The sequence below is a fragment of the Parathielavia appendiculata genome, assembly GCF_033297405.1.
Source record: "Parathielavia appendiculata strain CBS 731.68 unplaced genomic scaffold N657scaffold_9, whole genome shotgun sequence".
In the NCBI taxonomy this organism is placed as follows: Eukaryota; Fungi; Ascomycota; class Sordariomycetes; order Sordariales; family Chaetomiaceae; genus Parathielavia; species Parathielavia appendiculata.
Window position 1 is genome coordinate 323,350 of NW_026944228.1, and position 18,483 is coordinate 341,832.

General features: G+C 56.2%; 7 protein-coding genes across 7 annotated transcripts; 2 read left to right on the top strand and 5 right to left on the bottom strand.

The window, feature by feature from the left end:
- The first annotated feature begins 614 nt into the window (after positions 1 to 614).
- N657DRAFT_621432 (amino acid transporter) lies at positions 615 to 3,002 on the top strand. Its single transcript, XM_062790621.1, has 5 exons — positions 615 to 1,238; positions 1,294 to 1,365; positions 1,434 to 2,320; positions 2,375 to 2,454; positions 2,516 to 3,002. Exons 1-5 carry the CDS (start codon positions 1,064 to 1,066, stop codon positions 2,961 to 2,963), a joined length of 1,662 nt encoding a protein of 553 aa, XP_062645983.1. The 5' UTR covers positions 615 to 1,063; the 3' UTR covers positions 2,964 to 3,002.
- Positions 3,003 to 4,968: 1,966 nt separating this feature from the next.
- Positions 4,969 to 5,986, bottom strand: N657DRAFT_657080 (uncharacterized protein; the record flags this gene model as incomplete). The annotated part of the gene is made up of 2 exons (XM_062794767.1): positions 4,969 to 5,565; positions 5,621 to 5,986. 2 exons carry the CDS (start codon positions 5,984 to 5,986, stop codon positions 4,969 to 4,971), a joined length of 963 nt encoding a protein of 320 aa, XP_062645984.1.
- A 1,355-nt stretch (positions 5,987 to 7,341) lies between these two features.
- On the bottom strand, positions 7,342 to 9,286 carry N657DRAFT_664830 (uncharacterized protein; the record flags this gene model as incomplete). Its single annotated transcript, XM_062795259.1, has 2 exons — positions 7,342 to 8,315; positions 8,368 to 9,286. The coding sequence occupies 2 exons, from the start codon at positions 9,284 to 9,286 to the stop codon at positions 7,342 to 7,344; spliced, it is 1,893 nt and encodes a 630-aa protein (XP_062645985.1).
- Positions 9,287 to 9,528: 242 nt separating this feature from the next.
- N657DRAFT_646899 (lytic polysaccharide monooxygenase) lies at positions 9,529 to 10,188 on the bottom strand. Its single transcript, XM_062793205.1, has 3 exons — positions 10,169 to 10,188; positions 9,755 to 10,100; positions 9,529 to 9,690 (listed from the first exon to the last, which is right to left on the bottom strand). The coding sequence occupies exons 1-3, from the start codon at positions 10,171 to 10,173 to the stop codon at positions 9,583 to 9,585; spliced, it is 459 nt and encodes a 152-aa protein (XP_062645986.1). The 5' UTR covers positions 10,174 to 10,188; the 3' UTR covers positions 9,529 to 9,582.
- On the bottom strand, positions 10,029 to 10,925 carry N657DRAFT_494700 (uncharacterized protein). Its single transcript, XM_062787652.1, has 4 exons — positions 10,531 to 10,925; positions 10,413 to 10,475; positions 10,324 to 10,354; positions 10,029 to 10,188 (listed from the first exon to the last, which is right to left on the bottom strand). The coding sequence occupies exons 1-3, from the start codon at positions 10,792 to 10,794 to the stop codon at positions 10,325 to 10,327; spliced, it is 357 nt and encodes a 118-aa protein (XP_062645987.1). The 5' UTR covers positions 10,795 to 10,925; the 3' UTR covers positions 10,029 to 10,188; position 10,324.
- Positions 10,926 to 12,989: 2,064 nt separating this feature from the next.
- N657DRAFT_646900 (PNTB-domain-containing protein) lies at positions 12,990 to 17,327 on the top strand. Its single transcript, XM_062793206.1, has 5 exons — positions 12,990 to 13,522; positions 13,578 to 14,774; positions 14,831 to 16,807; positions 16,870 to 16,944; positions 17,010 to 17,327. The coding sequence occupies exons 1-5, from the start codon at positions 13,420 to 13,422 to the stop codon at positions 17,042 to 17,044; spliced, it is 3,387 nt and encodes a 1,128-aa protein (XP_062645988.1). The 5' UTR covers positions 12,990 to 13,419; the 3' UTR covers positions 17,045 to 17,327.
- Positions 17,328 to 17,615: 288 nt separating this feature from the next.
- On the bottom strand, positions 17,616 to 18,419 carry N657DRAFT_682019 (NDUFA12-domain-containing protein; the record flags this gene model as incomplete). Its single annotated transcript, XM_062796446.1, has 7 exons — positions 17,616 to 17,664; positions 17,723 to 17,884; positions 17,960 to 18,002; positions 18,083 to 18,160; positions 18,220 to 18,226; positions 18,294 to 18,314; positions 18,369 to 18,419. 7 exons carry the CDS (start codon positions 18,417 to 18,419, stop codon positions 17,616 to 17,618), a joined length of 411 nt encoding a protein of 136 aa, XP_062645989.1.
- Between the last annotated feature and the right edge of the window lie 64 nt (positions 18,420 to 18,483).

The following is an 18,483-nucleotide window of genomic DNA, read 5'->3' on the forward strand; positions in this document are numbered from 1 at the left end:
TCGAGTGGAAAGATCGGTCGCCTGTATCCTCCGGTTCCGCGAGGGCGCGCCAACCAGAGCGTTGGCTAGCTCCGTGGAAGCGAAAAACGTCGCTTTTGAAGTGCGGGATACGACGGGATTCGAGATAATCAATCGTCCTCGTATCCTCGCCTTTTTCGGCGTAGAATAGTGTGATTGGCGATTCATTTTGGCAGCGATGGCAGGAAGAGGGGCGGGAAGTAGGGTGTCTGGGTTGGGTGGAGGGAGGAATTTCCAATATGGATTAACTTACCCTTTTTTTGTTGTCCAGGTGGAGACGAGCTAAAAAAGCATCTCAGGCACTTGCTGGGATGGTGAGCCTTTTGATGAAAACCAAGAAGAGGGATTGCGCGCTTCATGCTGCCTTTGATCTGCACATTGTGAGTTCATCATTTAACGGGCGCGTGGAAAAGGCCAATGGTTTCTGGTGCACTTGCGCCCATTCCTCGAATCGGGCCAACCAACAAAAATTCAACAGCGTTACCTGAGCATTGCAATGATTGGACGAGAGCACCAGATCCATCGTCGACGGAGGCGCATGAAAGCGGTGCTCTAGCGGCAAGGTGTGCGTATCTACATTGTCCGCGATGTTCATGCTAGGAAATGTTGCTACGCGGTACTCCTCAATTGCTCGTTAAGAGTGCGGGACGTTCACGGAGCTCGCCGGGCCGCCAAGACGACTGCCGAGAGATTGAGGATCAAGGTTCCGATTCCCGCTCTGATGCCGAAACCCAGGTGTATCACCGGCTTCCTACCACAGTGGGGTTGCTGTCATCGTGAGTTGCAAGCACGCAATCTGCTACTCCGCCAGTGACCACCCACCTCACCTGCCATTTCCTCAAAACCCAGTACTCAATGCCCGGGGTTCTGCCAACCATGTTGCGACTCAGGTCCAAATCCCAACAATATTCGACGACTTAGTACCCTCTTTCTCACCGAAGCCGAGCAGGGCATCATCATTGTGCTCCGCAAACTCCTCCTCCCAGACGCACCATCAACCATCGGCAGCTGCATAGCTACCGATTGCTGAACTCCATTATTCCCAATGGAAGGGCCTGACGGAAAGAGGCCTGTGAGGTCCTTTGATCACCCCATCGACGGTGAAGCCGCTGGCGGCATCTTGGACCAACCTGATGCACAGTGTGCTCAGTCGGGGCCGGGAAAGATTGGGGTCGCCAGCGCTGTGTTCCTGATATTGAACAAGATGATCGGGACAGGGAGTACAGTTCCAGTGCACAGATCCACCTCCAGAGTCAAGAACTGAACGGGAACCAGTCTTCTCAACGCCATCGAGCATCTTCGCCGCAACAGGCTCTGTGGGTATCAGCTTGCTGCTGTGGGCTGTCGGTGAGTACAACAGAGAAGGGCGACGCCTGTTGACGGAAGGACAATCGCCGACATGCTGACACGGCCAGCTGGTCTTCTGACTCTTTCCGGCCTCAGCGTCTATTTGGAATTCGGGCTCGCCATCCCCCGGTCGGGAGGCGAGAAGAACTATCTCGAGCGCGTTTTGAGGCGACCTCGACACTTGGCCACGAGCATTTTCGCCGTTCAAATCGTCCTTCTCGGTTTCTCCGCCGGCAATTCCCTAGCTTTTGGCCGATATGTGCTCCTGGCTCTGGGCCACCCCATGCCCGATGGTTGGACTCCTCGAGCAATTGCTGTGGCATGCATCATCTTCATTGCCGGCCTCCACGCCGCGCTTCCAAGATGGAGCCTCAGACTTACCAACGCCCTCGGCATTTTCAAGGTTCTGGTTCTGCTCCTGATTATCCTCTCTGGCTTCGTAGCCTTGGCCGGCTATCGACTGGTTCCGGATCCGGGCAACTTTGATAACTTTTGGGCTGTCGAGAAGAGAGACGGCTACGGCGGAGGAGGAGCATATGCCTACGCCACAGCTCTCCTCCAGGTCGTCTACAGCTACAAGGGCTGGGAAAACGCCAACTACGTCATGGGCGAGCTGAAGAATCCCCAGCGGACGCTCAAGATTGCAGCACCCCTTGCCGTCAGTGGGATTACGGTTCTGTATGTGCTCGCCAATGTCGCATATTTTGCAGCCATTCCCAAGGCTGACCTCGCCAAGTCCGAGGTCATCGTTGCCGGCCTGTTTTTCCAGAACATGTTTGGGGAGAGTGCTGCGGCTCGAAGTCTACCAGCGTTTGTCGCCCTCAGTAATGTCGGCAACGTCTTGGCTGTGAGCTTCGCGCATTCGCGTGTCAACCAAGAGTTGGCCAAGGAAGGGATATTGCCGTGGAGTAAGTTCTGGGCATCCACCCACCCCTTCGGCACGCCTGCGGCTTCGGTAAGTGACCGGCACGTTGTCTGGGAAGTGGCCGTTAGCTGATCAAAATTGTAGCTCTTCCTTCATTGGGTCGTTACCGTCATCGTCCTCATCGCCCCTCCGCCAGGTCCGGCATACAATTTCGTTGTCAACTTGTACGTCGATTCCGGCCTCCTTGGACAGCATGTCAGCTCATTGAATGACCGTGTTTCCCAGATACACGTACCCGGGTGCTTGGATCAACGCATTGGTCGCCGGTGGACTCATTTATCTACGTCTCACCAAGTCGGAAAATTGGTCATCTCCCTGGCAATCTTACCTCCCTGTCTCCGTCATCTATCTGCTCCTCAACGTCTTCCTCGTCGTCACGCCTTTTGTTCCGCCAAACAGCGACTGGAATGCGGATGGGTACCCGTACTACGCATTTCCGCTGGTTGGCACCGGCGTTTTGCTGCTTGGAGTAGTATACTGGCTGTTGTGCGCAAAAGTCTGGCCGTGGCGGAGTGGATACTCAGTGGTTGGGGATTCGGGTCTTCACGTGGGCGACGGAGGGGATGTACTGGACGGCAAAGATTTCCTCGCCGAGCGGTTACCAGGAGCCGCGACTGAGCAGCCATTGCTGGAACGGAGAAACAACCGCAGGTACGGTAGCGTCAGACTGTAAATAGGTGAAGTCTGGTCATGAGATGACCCTGAAACAAATCAAGTTCGACGTCGCCGATGCCAACAACCCCGGCTCAGGCAACCATGAAGTCCGTCATCCAGCTTTGGAACGGCATGTATGTGGAGTACCAGGATCAATCCCTGGTTGCGCTGTAAGGGTATTGTCAGTCCGGTAGAGTCGAACGATATGTAAGGGGTTGTGTACAGTGCTAGCTCTGCTTACTGAATATCGCAATTGTTGGACAAGACCCAGTCTGGGGATGGCCCCTCCGGTTCGCTCGAGGAAGCCATAGTCCCAGCTCTGTTGAAGTTCAAGCTCCCGGGAAAAGAACATGCAAGCGCTTTGGTGAGGTTGACGTGTCAAGATTCCCAAGTTCTGGAGCCGGCCATGCAAAAGACTGTTCCAACTTCCAGAGTGTCTCGTAAAACCGGGTTGGGAGGGATCGTGGAAGAATTCAATGGCTGACCTGATCCTGCAGGATGAGCAAAGAAGTAGGCACAGGACCAAAATGCGCAACTGCGGTGTCTGCTGCCAAATCTAAGCGTTGAAGTGACGAAGTGCCGGGATGATAAAGCGGCAGCTTGATGTGTGGATGGGATGAGGGCTTGAGTCCAAGCCAGCGCCGGCCAGGAAACCAACCTGAACAAGAAGGTTTCAGCTTGACAGTAAGATTTTTATTCAAAGCTCCCGGGGCAAGCACCATTTCCAAACCTCTCTCTAGCTTACAGCCAGACATGAATACGACCGAAGCTAAGTCGCATCGCGCGGGGCAAACAAAAGAAGACAAGGGATCACATAAAAGACCCAACACTTCACTCTGTACGCCGCCTAGCCCTGAGCCACAACCATTTGTCCTAGCCTCTAAGTTCCGTCCATAGTATCCTTTCTTGCCCGCTCTATATGAACAAGTGTGCGGCAAACCAAAAGAATACAGCCAAGCTTCACACCAGCACTGTCAGGTTGGTATCATTCTTGTGAACTTTCCACTCTCGTTCTTCTTCTGATCTCGGTTTGGCTTGGGACCGCCAGGTAACTCCAAGAGAGAGAGAACTGGGCGGGTTGATGACGTCCAAATCTCATGGATGGCAGTGGGTTGAAAAGATTTCTTCATCTCGCAGTGCTTTTCTTTTAATGTGGATGACTCCAGACTAAGGGCTCAAACCAGCAGCGCCCTAATTTCACCCGTTGATGCGTTGATACCGTTAACTCAAACGCAACCGTTCGTAAAAGGCAACTGCCCTTTGATCACGACCCGCCACCCCTCTGTCACCATATAACGCGCTGAACATTTCCCTGTTGCTCACGCCCATCATATATCGATGGGCATCCGGGTCTTTGCGTTGGTCGTCCATGACCGGCCTCTTGTCGTGACCAAGGGCAGCGTCCGCTGGATGATCTTGATGACGGAGCGGGAGAGGTTTCGCTTCAGAGGAACCGCGTGGAACATTTCGTTGAATACGCAACGACGAAAAAGCCAAGAAAAGAAAGAAACTAGAGGTGAAGATGGACCGGCGACAATTCTCGACCTGAAAAAAAGGAGCATAAAACGATCAAATCGGCAGTGCCTGCTGAACAGTAAAATATGACCTTGAAAGATTGACAAGTCAAGCCGGGACTGGGCCTGCGTGGGCAGGCAGCGGTATAAGAAGCCCATGACCCAACCTGGCTGGTGGTGTCTGGTCGCTCAACGCCCGTTTCCGACGACGGTTGGTAAGGGAATTGGAGCGCTACAGGATGATGATCCTTGCCACCAACAGGCTCGGTCCAAAGAGAAACCTAAAATGGGCGCCTGCGAGCGGCGCCGAGAGGCGTTGCCTCGTGTTTCGTGGTTGTGAGACAGTCTCCTGTGCCGCAAAAAGTCAAGAGTGCTGGGGGATGCTGGCTTTCAAAACGAGCAGTGATTGAAAAGCGCTCTGAACTTCGAGTATACTTCCATTGTTTCTAATAGCCATGAGCAGCACGGTCCCTCCAGCCGCCCATATGGGTATCATGATTTGTCTTCCTATCACAGCTCATCATTAGAATTACCGCCATGCATGTACGAGTCGCCCGGCCCGGCGGTCCCCGAGTATCCTCTCATGGTCCGGCAGTCGAGGTAATTATTTTCGATGAACGGCGTCGCCACCTGCACGCCATAGACGTCGGTCCACTCCTGCTCTACTCCCCCGAACGGGAAGACGCGGGCCCTGACCCTGCCTCGTACGGACGCTGGGGCGTGCTCGCCGACTGACATGGTCGTGTTGAACAGCCGGATCATGTTGTCGCACGATGTGGCGTTCGCGAAGGTGGGCTGGTTCGTGATGTTCTTCAACAGCTCCAAGGGATAGGGGTCGGAGGCCGAGTGAGGAAGGCGCCTCATCTCGAGCTCTACGAACTCTGACGAGGTCAGGCTGGAGCCTCTGAAGTAGGTTGTATCTTTGGACAACCGTCGGTAGGCGTCGCAGAGCGGCTCAAACTCGGCGGGAGAGACGAAGGTGCCGTACGCTCGGGATCCTTCCAATGCGATGCCGTTTGTGGCACTGATAAGCTGCGCCGGTGCCCAGCGGAAAGAGGAGTAGCGGTCGCCGGTGAGGTCTAAGAACGGGAACTCGAACCCCACGCGCTACGGATATGGTCAACCTCCCTCCAACGCAGACCATCTAACCGTGGGCACTCACTGTGAAGTCATCGATAGTGATACCATAGGCCCGGAACTGAACATCATGATCATGAGCCGCCTGCACCATGACAGGGTACATGCCCTCGGGGAAGTTTGGCACGAGGGCGCGATAGGCTCGCTCGAGAATGCCGTACTGGGGCGGAATCAGACGGCGAGCTGTCTCCAATGGGATCGGGATGATGGCCAGCGTAGCATTGAGAACGCCCGTGGCGTTGTTCGGGAACGACTCAGCGAGTGTATTGTGGTGGTCGTCCGATACACACGCATCCGGTGCTGTAGCCGACTCTCCACCGTTGAGAAGAAGAGAAAAGAAGACCAAGACGGCGACAGCAGAGAGTTGGAGAAGTGAGAGGCGAAGAGCCATCTTTGGCCACTGGCACGGACTTGAAGAGAGCCAGCGAAATTCGGACTCCCGAAGGTGAGGTTTTGAGAGGGAGTGGAAGCACGGCATGCTAAATGGCATGTCGAGTGAAGGGGAGGGATCGGGGAATGACAGCGGACTCGAGTGAATCCGGCAGCCACCCGTACCAAACTCAACTAGTCGAGGGAGAAAAGGAGAACGGAGCATACATAACTTAAGGTGATGGAAGCGTTAAGACAAAGAAACTAAAGAACGGATAGAGATGCGGTGACAAGCTTTTAGTCGGGGGCTGGCTTCGGCTTGGGCAGGGATCATGGCCCTCGCAGACGGAGAGCGTTCGGGGCGTGTAGCATCGTCGAACCCGACGAGGAAAGCGTATGAAAGTCTGTCAAACGGCGCCGAGGCTTGCCGGCGTACCCAATGTGCTTCCGTATGTTTTGGATTCCAAGACCCCAGTTCATGTTCCGAGACTGTCAAGCACAGGAAGGCGCTGAAGGGACACACTCCTAAGCGCAGGCCCAACCTGGCTTCGAGTTGTTGTCTTTGTCGGAACATAGAGTTTCCATCAGACCCTGCGTTGCTTCCAAAAGGTTGGATATGGAACCGCCGATTCATGAGACCACCATGGCGTGAGCTGGCGCTACGGTCTGGACTCGCGAGGCGCGGGAGGACGTGTTGCCGAGAAGTCCTGTCAGCCGGCTGTCGCTGCACTGTGGCTACAGGTTCATTGTCGCCGACACATGTACCTGTATAACACTCCTGGTCTGCCCAATTGCCGCGGGCGTGGGATATGCGCTATCTTGGTACGGAGTACATAGGCGTCTTTGTTTCAGTTCCGGATGTTGGAGCTCCGCCTGGCCAGTGGAGCCGGCGTCAATTATGGTAATCCAATCGACTGTACGGATTACCTAACCTGGAAACCTGGAACGTTAACTTTCTGGTAGCTTTCTGCAATCTGCCCTCTCCTAGCAAACGGCTCGCAGGATGAACATAGCAATCGTCGTTTCTTGACGCTTAATTGTCACTTATTGACGATGAACCGAAAGCTTCCAGTCTTGCGAACTTGGACAATAAACGGGGCCTCTTGCTGTTTGCGCATCGGCTCCTGTCGATCTGTTCCAGAAGATGTGAGTACCACGTTTCAGGCTGGAGGCGCCACGAATCATTGATGCGGGAGACCCCCAGGCTCAGACATCTGGTCCCAACTGTGCGACAGCTGGAGGCGCGGTCAATCGATAGGTACTGTACAGTACATACTGTATACTGTACATACCTTAGGTCTCTGCCAACCCTGACTTTGCTTGTCACTGACCACCTCAGTCCCGAGACACGTCAGAGAAGCAGTCAACCTCGCATCGCTATGATCTGTCCAGCACCGGGATACCCCACCTCCCTGGCTTCCACCCGCTCACCCCATCGTCCGCACCTGGACTTTCCAGCGCCATCCGTAGAAGGTTGAGATTGGCATCCCACTGCCGCGCCATCTCGGCAGCCGGCCCGAACCCCAAGTACCGCACCGCGAGATTCAGGATCGTCCCCAACGCGCAGTCCAAAAGCATCAGAGAAACGCTGACGCACGCAATGATCACAACGCCAGCAAAGTTGAAGTTCTGGACATCGCCCGCCGTGCGTATCAATTGGTTCTCGCACTGATCCCACAGCTCCTTGGTAGTCGCATTGACCCTTGACCGGTAGCCGTACGGCGATTCTTCGGTGGCCCCAAAGGGGCCCAGGCCCGCCGTGCTCGATGCATACTCAACCATGTAGGCCTGGAGCTTGGCGAGGCTCGTCTGAAACCAGCCCAGTACCTCGGTCTGCCACTGGTTGTCTGGCAGTCCGGGAGAGATATTCCCACTGGCGAGGTTGTTGGCCCACAAAGCGCCGGCGCCGAGGGCAGCGACGCTGCTGTACATGTTGGCGTCGACCAGCGCCAGGAGGACGCGTCCGGCCGTGCCGATCTGCCCCGTGTTGAAGCCCAGTGGATTCTCGGTCAGGATGGCGTCGTACAGATGCTGCCAGCCGCCTGGAGCGGTGCACGACGACGTCGAGGGATTACACACGGCGTACTGCTCGGCGCAGACCATGGTGTTGACGTAAGAGTTGGCCCGAAAAAACGTCCGCCCGCCCTGGTCGGTGTACTTCACCGTGCCGTTTGCCAAGAAGAAGCGGTCCTGCACGGGGGACAGGTATGATATGTCGTTTTGGCTGAGGAAGAACACGCTCACGTCGGCATCTGTCCGGTTGAACTCAGGAATGGGAACCCAGGCGCGCGAGTCTCGGACGAACGCGGCCCGAGGACTGAAAGTCTTCCGAATCAGCGGCATGGATCGTGCTAGAAACAGGAATGATGGCGGATTGGGAGTCAACCTACACCAACATGTAACCTACCTTCGAGAGCTCTGTCCCGAGGTAGTAGAGGTAGGTGACATTATCCGCCGCGTCTTCTGCAAAATACCCCCCAAAGGTAAAGGCGAAGTGCGTGTCGTTGTTCCAGCGAAGGCCCCTAGTGCTCACCTGAGAGCACGTCACGCTGATCTCCACGCCGACGCGATCCTCGGCCCGGGCGTTGATTCCCAGACTTTCCTGACTGTCGAGAATAGCCGTTTTCATGCCAAACGCTGCATTGGGGCCCAGGATACACCGTTCCGATGCCGGGATGGGGCACGGGGCAGAGGGGTTGGTGGTGTACGGCAGCGCAGGCTGGACGAATATCGACCTTGCCGTTGACGAGGTCGTTGTGTTGGCGTAGAAGTTGGCGACATAGGTCCGAGCTAAGAGGGTATCGTTTGCTTGTTTGATCCTTCCCGCTGTCACGCCATCAATGTTATTGCGGTCGAACCACCAAAACCCACAGTTCTCAGGTTGCGCCCTCGCGATGACGAACCCATTCGCCCTGCTTGCCACGTGCGACACAAACACCGCCGCTATTGCGAAGCCGGCCGAGATGATCAGCGCCGGAACCACTATCGCGATTGTCCGCATAAACAGTCGGGGCGGTCGTGTGCTGTACCACGCCAGGTAGATCTTGACCGCCTCCCACGCCGTCCCGATGGCGCCGGGCGAGTTTCGCAGGATGACCCGATGCTGCAAAGACAAAACGCTGACAGGCCCGCTACCCGGCAGCACGCGCAGACTATGCAGAACAAAGGCCGCGATGTTCCAGAAGCTTACGCCGGCTACCGTCACTAGCACGGTGAGGCCTGAGAGAAGGACGTTGCCCAGGTCTGAAGGCAAGGTCAACGTCGCGGCCTGGACGGCCGGTCGGGAATAGTCCCACCACAGTCCGGTGGCGATGGCGACCATGGGAAGGTGAAGGAGAGGCCGCCAGGGAGGGCTGCTGAGAAGGGTATTTTCACGGAGAAAGTCGCGGGCTGCAGCCAGCACTTGGGTGACTGGGCATTAATGCTGGTGCGTGAGTTTAGAATTTCTGTTGTGATTGGCCCTCCTCCAGGCTGTGGCTAAAAATAGTAGCTCTACTACCGCGGAGCTGAAATGCAAAATGTCTGTTGAAGCCATTATTAACCTAGCCAATGAAACGTCCTCCGCAGAGCCACTAAGAGCTGGGCCAACTGCCGCGCAAGCAGGACAACGCGCGCCTTTTACGGACCCGGCCTGTTCGCATTGGGCGCCGCACCGCTCCAAACATCTCCTCCAGGGGCTTTGTAAGTGATCTGGCCCTGGTTGATCCTCCAGACGTGAGTCAGGATCTGAAGACACATTCCGGTCAGTGCTCGCACACATCCTGATTAGGCATGTTATATCAAGACTTACACCCGGGTCATCAGGGTTGTAAGCCCCTGGGAGCGCGATGCCAGAGGGCAGCTGCGTGCTCCCACCCTGGGTCACGCGGATCTGGGTGCAGCTCGGGTAGAACTGGGCGCCCATCCTCGTGCCGGCCACATGCAGGCCGAGAATCTCGTGCCGCAGGAGATACTCGCCCGGTGCGAGGCTGGGCGGGATGGTCACCTTCCACTTGGCTCCCTGGTCGCGGAGCAGGTAGGACGCCCACGCAGGGCTGGCGGCCGGGTTGTACGCGAGCTGGTCGATCTTGACCCACACGTTGCCTGAGTCGCCCTTGAAGGATTTGCAGTCGTTGTTGGGGCATTTGGCGAGGTACCTAGTCCGGGAGAGGATGGTTTGTCAGTAATGCATCAGGGGGAATGCAGGAGTGAAATCGGCACTCACGTCATGACTGGTCCAGGATGCTATCAATAACGTCAGCTAAGAATTTCTTTTTTGCCGGCTGTGTGGGGAGAGATTTGGGAAAAAATGGTGAGTCTTGGAAGCATGGTAACCTCAAGACAGTCATAAAGAGGTATGGAGAGAGGGGTTGAACGGACATCAGAGTTCCATTGGTCCCAATTGAAGGTACTACAGTAAGATATGTGTTAGCAGAGAGGTGCTCGAGTTGGTGTCGTGGTTGACTTACACGGTGTCTCCAGCCTTCAGCTCGATGACGCCCGCGGCAGGAATATTCCCCCCAACACCACAGCTAATTAATGCAAATCAGCATTTGCTCTTATGGAGCGTTGAGTAGGGACAAGTACGTAATGTCCTTGCTGGTATAGAAGTCGGGAACGGGCCCGTTGTTGGCAAGCTTGCGGGCGTAACGAGATGGCGTCGGGGTCACATAGTCGTCTTGTCCGACCTGCCACGCGAGATAGTTTTGGCCGTTGACAGTGATGCTCTTGAGATAGCCATGGCCGGCCACGAGGCTGGCCAGACTGCTGAGGACCAGGGCGACAGACGCCAAAGGTGCCATCGTAAATAAGGTAAATCCGCTGGCTCTTGACTGATGCGAAGCACAACATCAGTCGGGTGAGCAGCAAAGTCCATACCTATACTTATACATGCTCAAGGAGTCCACTTCCCATTTTCCCTCTCACACACGTACGCAGCACAGCGGAAGCCCTCCTCCTTCTCGGCGTGACCTCTCAGGCATAACAGGGCGGGTTGATTGGCGGAGGAATGGGCGTTGTCGACACGATTCGCTGGCCACTTGCCAAACGGAGCAGCATCATCCGCGTGTGTCAAGAAAACTTCAGCACCACGCCTCGCTTGAACTGCTAGCTTTCAAACGTGATGCCCGGCCCCTAAGCACAAACTGGGGAGGATCCTCCGTTCTTTCAGCACCTTTTCGGTCTAAGGCCCAGTACTACCGGTGAGGTTCTCGCGATGCGATTTGAGGTGGAGGGATGCGCTGGCTTCGTTAGGCATGTTGCCATGCCTGACGTGAAGATACTGGAGGGGTAATCCATCGGACGAGTCGGAAGACACACGGTCAGGCTCCAGCAATGCAGTCTGGTCCCTTTGTGCTAAGGTGAGACTGTGGAAGCACACTGGCAGTCATGGTGACATCTCTCAGGTTTGGGATGAGAATGGTGTTGTGAACTTCCAGCAAGCATACCGTCAGTAAGCAGAGGCCGTTCTCAACCTACCAAGCAAGCCGGTTGTCTTGAAAATCCTTATGAGAATGAAGGCATGATTATAAATAGAGCCAGGTTCTCATATGACGATAACGATCTACGTAAGAATCGAAGAGTGCTGCAGCTGGGGCGGCGTTGCAACAGGTATAGACAGGAATAATGATGGTTGATTCAGGCCCTGATTGGAAACTTGAAGTAGGATTAGTAAATACGACTCCATTTCATTTTATGTGACTCGGGTGGTTTCAGGTTCTTATAGCCCATTCATCTTCCTGCAGTCCTTGGTAGCTACCGTGCCCCTAACACGGGACAGGGCTATTTGGGGAGCTCTTATTACTAGGCTGGCAGGCTTCCTACTTCCTTCCATTCTGTTTCATATCGGCTGAGAGCACGTAACGAACGTTCGCATTGAGACTTGGGAAGAACAGAAACAAACGGCTGGTAATCTTGGAGATGATTGTATTTGGCCATAGAATACTTCTGCTCTCTTTACCTGACCTACTGGTTCTCTATGTTGACCGTGAGGTTGGATGAGATCTCGTAAATGAAGTAATTACATCGTTAGTGACCTATGGGATAGTCACACAACGTGAAATGCTGGCATTGCTGATGCAGCATCGTCTTTGACACTCTGCTGGAAACCTCTGAGGCACCGATATCTCTCCCATTGTCCGGACATAATCTCTGCTATAACTGAATTATTTCACAAGCCACGGGCTCTCCCTTAAGACTAGATATTTGTTTTTTACATATCAACCGAAGACAGTTACTTATGGACTACCAGGTAGCCAGATTCAAGACTCAGCCTCCTGTGTTCTTCAGGTTCTAGAGCACCAGGGTAATACTTTAATTTCACAAACCTAGGGCGTAGAATGGTCACACCGGGGACGTCCGCCTATCGGAGCGATTCGTTTAACTGCCCGAGCTGCCGAATCTCGCGCGCTGGCAATTCGTATGCTGTGGATTAACATGCCAGTACGTTCGCCGTAGCCGTGCACTGCGGTCATGGCGGGGATCATGATGGCAGACAGCACCTGGGACCCGGGTGGGTGGCGCACTGTCAGAACAAGACCGGTTGAGTAATCAATCGATGCTGTGCTCGATCCGTGGGCGCAATGTCCTGCAACAAAGATGTGTCCTCTCGCCAATAAAATGCGACCGATGGGCGGAATAGGAACTGCAACATGCCCTCCAGTTGAGGGACTCGGATCGACGATTTTTTGAGGTGTCTTGGCGGGATGGGAAAGCTGCGAGTTTGTCGCCCCCCAATGCCCAGAGACGAAAGAACGGTCTCTAAATTGCAGCTGCTCCACAGACCCGCAGTCCCACCCCCCGCATCCTCGCCCCATAAATCACCAAGTTCGAACGAGTTCTGCATCTTGGCAAGCTCGGCAAGCTGGGCAGCTCGGGAGTCAGAGAGAAACCCCACACGTTGAGTGTGTTGAGAGCCAAGTCTGGGCTACCATTCCGAACGAGGCGCATCTCTCGGGATGTATTTGGCGCCCGGCTGCTCGCTCAGTGAGAACGTGGGTTGAGACGAGACCCCGCACGGTTCGGGAAGGGCGGGGTATGCATACATGCTCATTATCCAACGAGCACAGACTCGAAGCACACGAGTCTCGTGACCTTGGTTGATCTCTCCGAGCAATGGGAGCGGACCTTCTGACACTATCCGCGTTCCCAAGCTTTCGTTCTCTTGCTCTCACGAACGACAGGATACCTCCAATGGGTTTGACGTCTGCAAGCCCTTGATGTCGTGCGCCCGCCCAGGCACCGTGACACAAAAGTGACCGGCTAACTGCAGTCTGTGTACGGGCAGTCCCCGACGAGGATATATATTAGCTCGCCATAGCTTTCTCATCAGTCGTCCATCGTCCATTACCGTCTTAGTCAAGCTGTCTTCTTCTCCAGTGCCAGCGTGGCTCGCTGTCGCAGCGCCGTCGGATGTAGACCCATGATCACATCTCACACTCTCTGCCTCGACCGCGCGAGCGCTCGCGGGTAGCCACCATGTCGAGGTCCTTCTTTCGGCCAGGCCTGGCCAACAATGCCTCTCGTATCTGGCAACCCGCTGTCCAGCACACCCCGCTTCCGAGCGTAGCAAGTGCTCTGGGTGAGGACCTTGCCCTGCCGCCCCAGCTTCTTAGCATTTACTGACTTGAATGCAGCACCTGCTTCTCTCCCGGCCAATTGGCGATACATAACTGCCCTTGCCGCCGCCGCCTTCGGCAAGGATGCCTGGCACAGCACCTGCGCCTTCCGCCGGGCGCCGCCGGTCTCCACCACCAGCCTGGCACTCACCCTCGCCGGGGTTCGGGCCCTGCAGCTCCGCCATGCCTCGGTCACGTCGCCGATTTCGCAGCTGCCGCCACGCCGTCGGGCAGCTTACTCGACGGAATCGACCGTCGTGACGACGCCATACGCCCGGCTCTGCGTCGGCGTGCCCCGCGAGACGTACCCTAACGAGCGGCGGGTGGCACTAACGCCCCAGAACGTCGCCCTGCTCCTCAAGAAGGGGTTTGCCAAGGTTCTCGTGGAGAAAGGTGCTGGTGCTCAAGCCGACTTCCTCGATGAAGCTTACGCAGTGGCCGGTGCTACTCTGGTCGACGATGCCTCTGCCGTCTGGAACCAGGCAGATGTCGTGCTCAAGGTGCGGGGACCCAGCGCCGCGGAGGCCGACTGCGTGCGGGAGGGACAGGCCATCATCAGCTTCCTCCAGCCTTTGCAGAACAAGGCCCTGGTGGAGAGGCTTGCCGCGCGTAAGGCGACCGTTTTTGCCATGGACATGATCCCGCGAATTTCCCGAGCCCAGGTCTTTGACGCGCTGAGCAGCATGGCCAACATTGCCGGTTACAAGGCCGTGTTAGAGGCGTCCAACAGCTTTGGGCGCTTCCTGACTGGCCAGGTCACCGCTGCCGGCAAGATTCCGCCCGGCAAAGTTCTGGTGATCGGCGCTGGTGTTGCCGGGCTCAGCGCGATCGCGACTGCAAGGAGACTCGGTGCGATTGTACGTGGCTTTGACACGCGTTCTGCCGCCCGTGAGCAGGTCCAGTCGCTCGGCGCAGAGTTCATCGAGGTGGAGCTGAAGGAAGAGGGAGCCGGAGCTGGCGGCTATGCCAAAGAGATGTCCAAGGAGTTCATTGAGGCCGAAATGAAGCTCTTTACGGAGCAAGCTCGGGACGTCGATATCATCATTACGACAGCCCTCATTCCTGGCAAGCCTGCTCCGAAACTGATCACGAAGGCCATGATCGAAATCATGAAACCTGGCTCTGTCATTGTGGATCTTGCTGCTGAGGCCGGCGGAAACTGTGAAAAGACCGAAGCTGGCAAGCTGATCACCTACAAGGATGTCAAGATCATTGGTGAGCTCTCCTCCCAGTGCCTTACCAACCCTATTCGCCCCGCTGACCCTGCCTAGGATACACTGATTTTCCGTCGAGGCTGCCTACCCAATCGTCCACGCTGTACTCGAACAACATCACCAAGTTTCTCTTGTCCATGGCTCCAAAGGACAGGGAGTACGGCGTGGATTTGACCGACGAGGTCGTCCGAGGGGCCATTGTCACGCAGAACGGAGAAATCCTTCCGCCCGCCCCTCGGCCGGCCCCGCCGCCTGCTCCCGCCGCCGCGCCCGCCACGCCGAAGGAGCCCGAGGCTGTTGCGCTTACCCCGTGGCAGAAGGCCACGCGGGAAGTCACGTTGGTGACGGGTGGCATGGGGTCCGCCCTCGCCCTAGGCAAGCTCACCGGACCGCTGGTCATGGGCAATGCTTTCACGTTTGCCCTGGCGTCTCTGATTGGGTACCGCGTCGTCTGGGGCGTAGCCCCGGCGCTGCACTCGCCGCTGATGAGCGTGACCAACGCCATATCTGGAATGGTTGGCGTTGGTGGTCTGTTTATCCTCGGCGGCGGTTATCTCCCTGAGACCCTCCCCCAGCTGTTCGGCGCTGCCTCGGTTCTTCTGGCCTTTGTGAACATTGCCGGTGGCTTCGTCATCACCAAGCGCATGCTCGACATGTTTCGACGCCCGACTGACCCTCCTGAGTACCCGTGGCTATATGCCATCCCGGGCGTGCTTTTTGGAGGCGGTTTCATCGCTGCTGCGTCGACGGGAGCGGCGGGCCTTGTGCAAGCTGGATACTTGGTGAGCTCCGTGTTGTGCATCAGCTCCATCTCTGGTCTGGCATCTCAGGCGACGGCTCGCATGGGTAACATGTTGGGTATCCTGGGCGTGGGCTCTGGTGTTCTTGCTTCCCTTCTGGCGGTTGGCTTTTCTCCCGAGGTCCTGGCTCAGTTTGGAGGACTGGCGGCCATTGGCAGCATCGTGGGCTTCTTGATTGGGAAGCGCATCACCCCCACCGACTTGCCTCAGACTGTTGCTGCCCTCCACTCGGTCGTGGGCCTTGCCGCGGTCCTAACAAGCATCGGCAGCGTCATGGCTGATATTGCCCACGTGTCGACACTTCACCTGGTCACGGCCTACCTCGGCGTTCTCATCGGCGGTATCACCTTTACCGGCTCCATCGTTGCGTTCCTAAAGCTCGCCGGGAAGATGTCCTCGAAGCCGCTGATGCTCCCAGGACGACATGTCATCAACTCTGGCTTGCTCGCGACCAACGTCGCCACCATGGGTGCCTTTGTGACCATGGCCCCTGGCTCGCCGCTCATCGCCGCTGGTGCACTTGCCGCCAACACGGTCATGTCCTTCCTGAAGGGCTACACCACCACGGCAGCCATCGGGGGCGCGGATATGCCCGTCGTCATAACAGTGCTCAACGCCTACAGCGGCTTCGCGCTCGTAGCAGAAGGCTTCATGCTGGACAACCCGCTCCTCACAACGGTTGGCGCGCTCATCGGCGTATCTGGCTCGATCCTCTCGTACATCATGTGCGTCGCCATGAACCGGTCATTGGTCAACGTCCTCTTTGGCGGCATCTCGACGCCCACCACCAGCGACTACAAGATTGAAGGCAGCGTGACGCAGACCAATGTCGAGGAGACAGCCGAGGCCCTCACCAACGCCGAGTCGGTCATTATCGTCGTCGGCTATGGCATGGCGGTCGCCAAGGCGCAGTACGCCATCTCCGACATCACGCGCATGCTGCGGTCCAAGGGCGTCAAGGTGCGCTTCGCTATCCACCCGGTCGCCGGGCGCATGCCGGGCCAGTGCAACGTCTTGCTGGCCGAGGCCAGCGTTCCATACGACATTGTGCTGGAGATGGACGAGATTAATGACGACTTTGGCGAGACGGACGTGACGCTTGTCATTGGCGCGAATGATACCGTGAACCCCATCGCCCTGGAGCCGGGAAGCCCGATTGCCGGAATGCCGGTGCTGCATGCGTGGAAGAGCAAGCAAGTGGTGGTGATGAAGCGGAGTTTGGCGAGCGGTTATGGTAAGATCCTAGCAGTGTCGGTGAAGAGCATATGATGAGTGGTGCTGACCGAGACAACACAGCGGACGTCCCCAACCCGATGTTTTACATGCCAGGCACGAGGATGCTGTTTGGAGATGCCAGAGTGACGACGGAGGGTACGCAGTCCCCAAGCAGGAGTAATGAGAGTGGTCAGGGCCGGAGCTGACTTCTTGTGCTACAGCCATCAAAGCCGCCATCGAAGCCCGACTCAAATAGGATGAGCTTATGCGGATATTGGCGCGCCGTACATACGCACTTTTCTGTTGGCTACTTTCTTCGTTAGAGCAAGAGCAAGAGCATGCTGCATGCGTTGAGTTGTCGTTCTTAGACGTGGAGGAGAGCAGAGGGCTTGATTCCTGTTTCTGCATTAGTTCTCTTCGCAGAGTTCTGCATTGGCGGACGTAGGTTTCTCTTTGGCAGGCGGTCTGGTTTTTGGTGACGACGATCGCGACTAGTTGAGATCGAAAGTGACAATGGAAGAAGCGCTTGACTAACCTCATAACCATGTCGACTGTACGAGGAGCTGTCGTATCCCGTTTCTTCCACGGCCATGGCCCTTCCTCTTGGTCTTACCTGTATACAGCCCATGCAGGACCTGAGGCTCTTTGAGCCGATCCCCACATCTAGCCTGATACGTTGACGAACGTTTCCTGTACATCAAGAAGTCAACCTCACAGCGACATGCCATAACAGAGCTGGGTCCGCTGGAGGATTGCATCGTTGATTGATTCCGAGACCGTACATACATCCCTGCACCTACTGCTGTCGTCCTCCACGCCACATCATCCTACCTCGGCGCAGCGATGGGCTCCCACGACTGCACCTTGGGCTTCGTGCTATTCCTACGTCAGCACAGAATTGTCCACACGCGTTTCAGGAAGGATGAAAACCAACGTGCTATAAGGTTTGTAAGCACCGCGGGTAAACGTCAAGTTGGGAGTGTGGTTCTTGGGCGCCCATGGCCGGTTTGGTGCCGCCGTCACGATCGGGTCCTGGTTCGGCGGCGTCTCGACCATGTACGAAATCCAGGCGTGCCAGAGAGGTTCAATATGGCCGCTTCATACCCCGCTAGTTGTCAATCTCGATGATCCCAGACAAGGAGGGGAGAGGGGGTCAGGTTCAGAAGCGTACGCATCATAGTCGTGCTTGGCGTAGTCGACCCATCTTGTGCGGACTGTTTGTTGTCAATCGAAGAAGTCAGTTAACAAGAGCGGGCTGGCGGGCGTGTGGATATGAGCGGATCGATGAACGCACGCGGCAGCTCTTCCCTGTTCTCGTAGAATTTGTTGCCGAACCTGTCGGTGCCGACCAACACACCGGCCTTGGTATCGCCTGTGTCCATCGTCAGTCGCCGACTTGTAGCCGGAGCAATGGCATATGTCCAATCATACCGATATACTGTCGTCGAGAGTCGGCCAGATTAGCGGCGGGTTCGTGGCTGGAGGGGTCGAGGGACGAAGCTCACGTTGAGTTGGTGCCAGTATTCCTACGGTCGCATTCAGTGTTTTGCTCTAGTCACTGGGCTGCTTGGGAGTCAAACCTTCAGGCCAATCTTGCGGATATTGCCGAGAGTCCTTGCGATGGTCGACATGGTTGCTGCGGCGGATTGGGAAATCGCGGCGCGATGCTGCGAGGTTGAATTCGAAGCATTGATG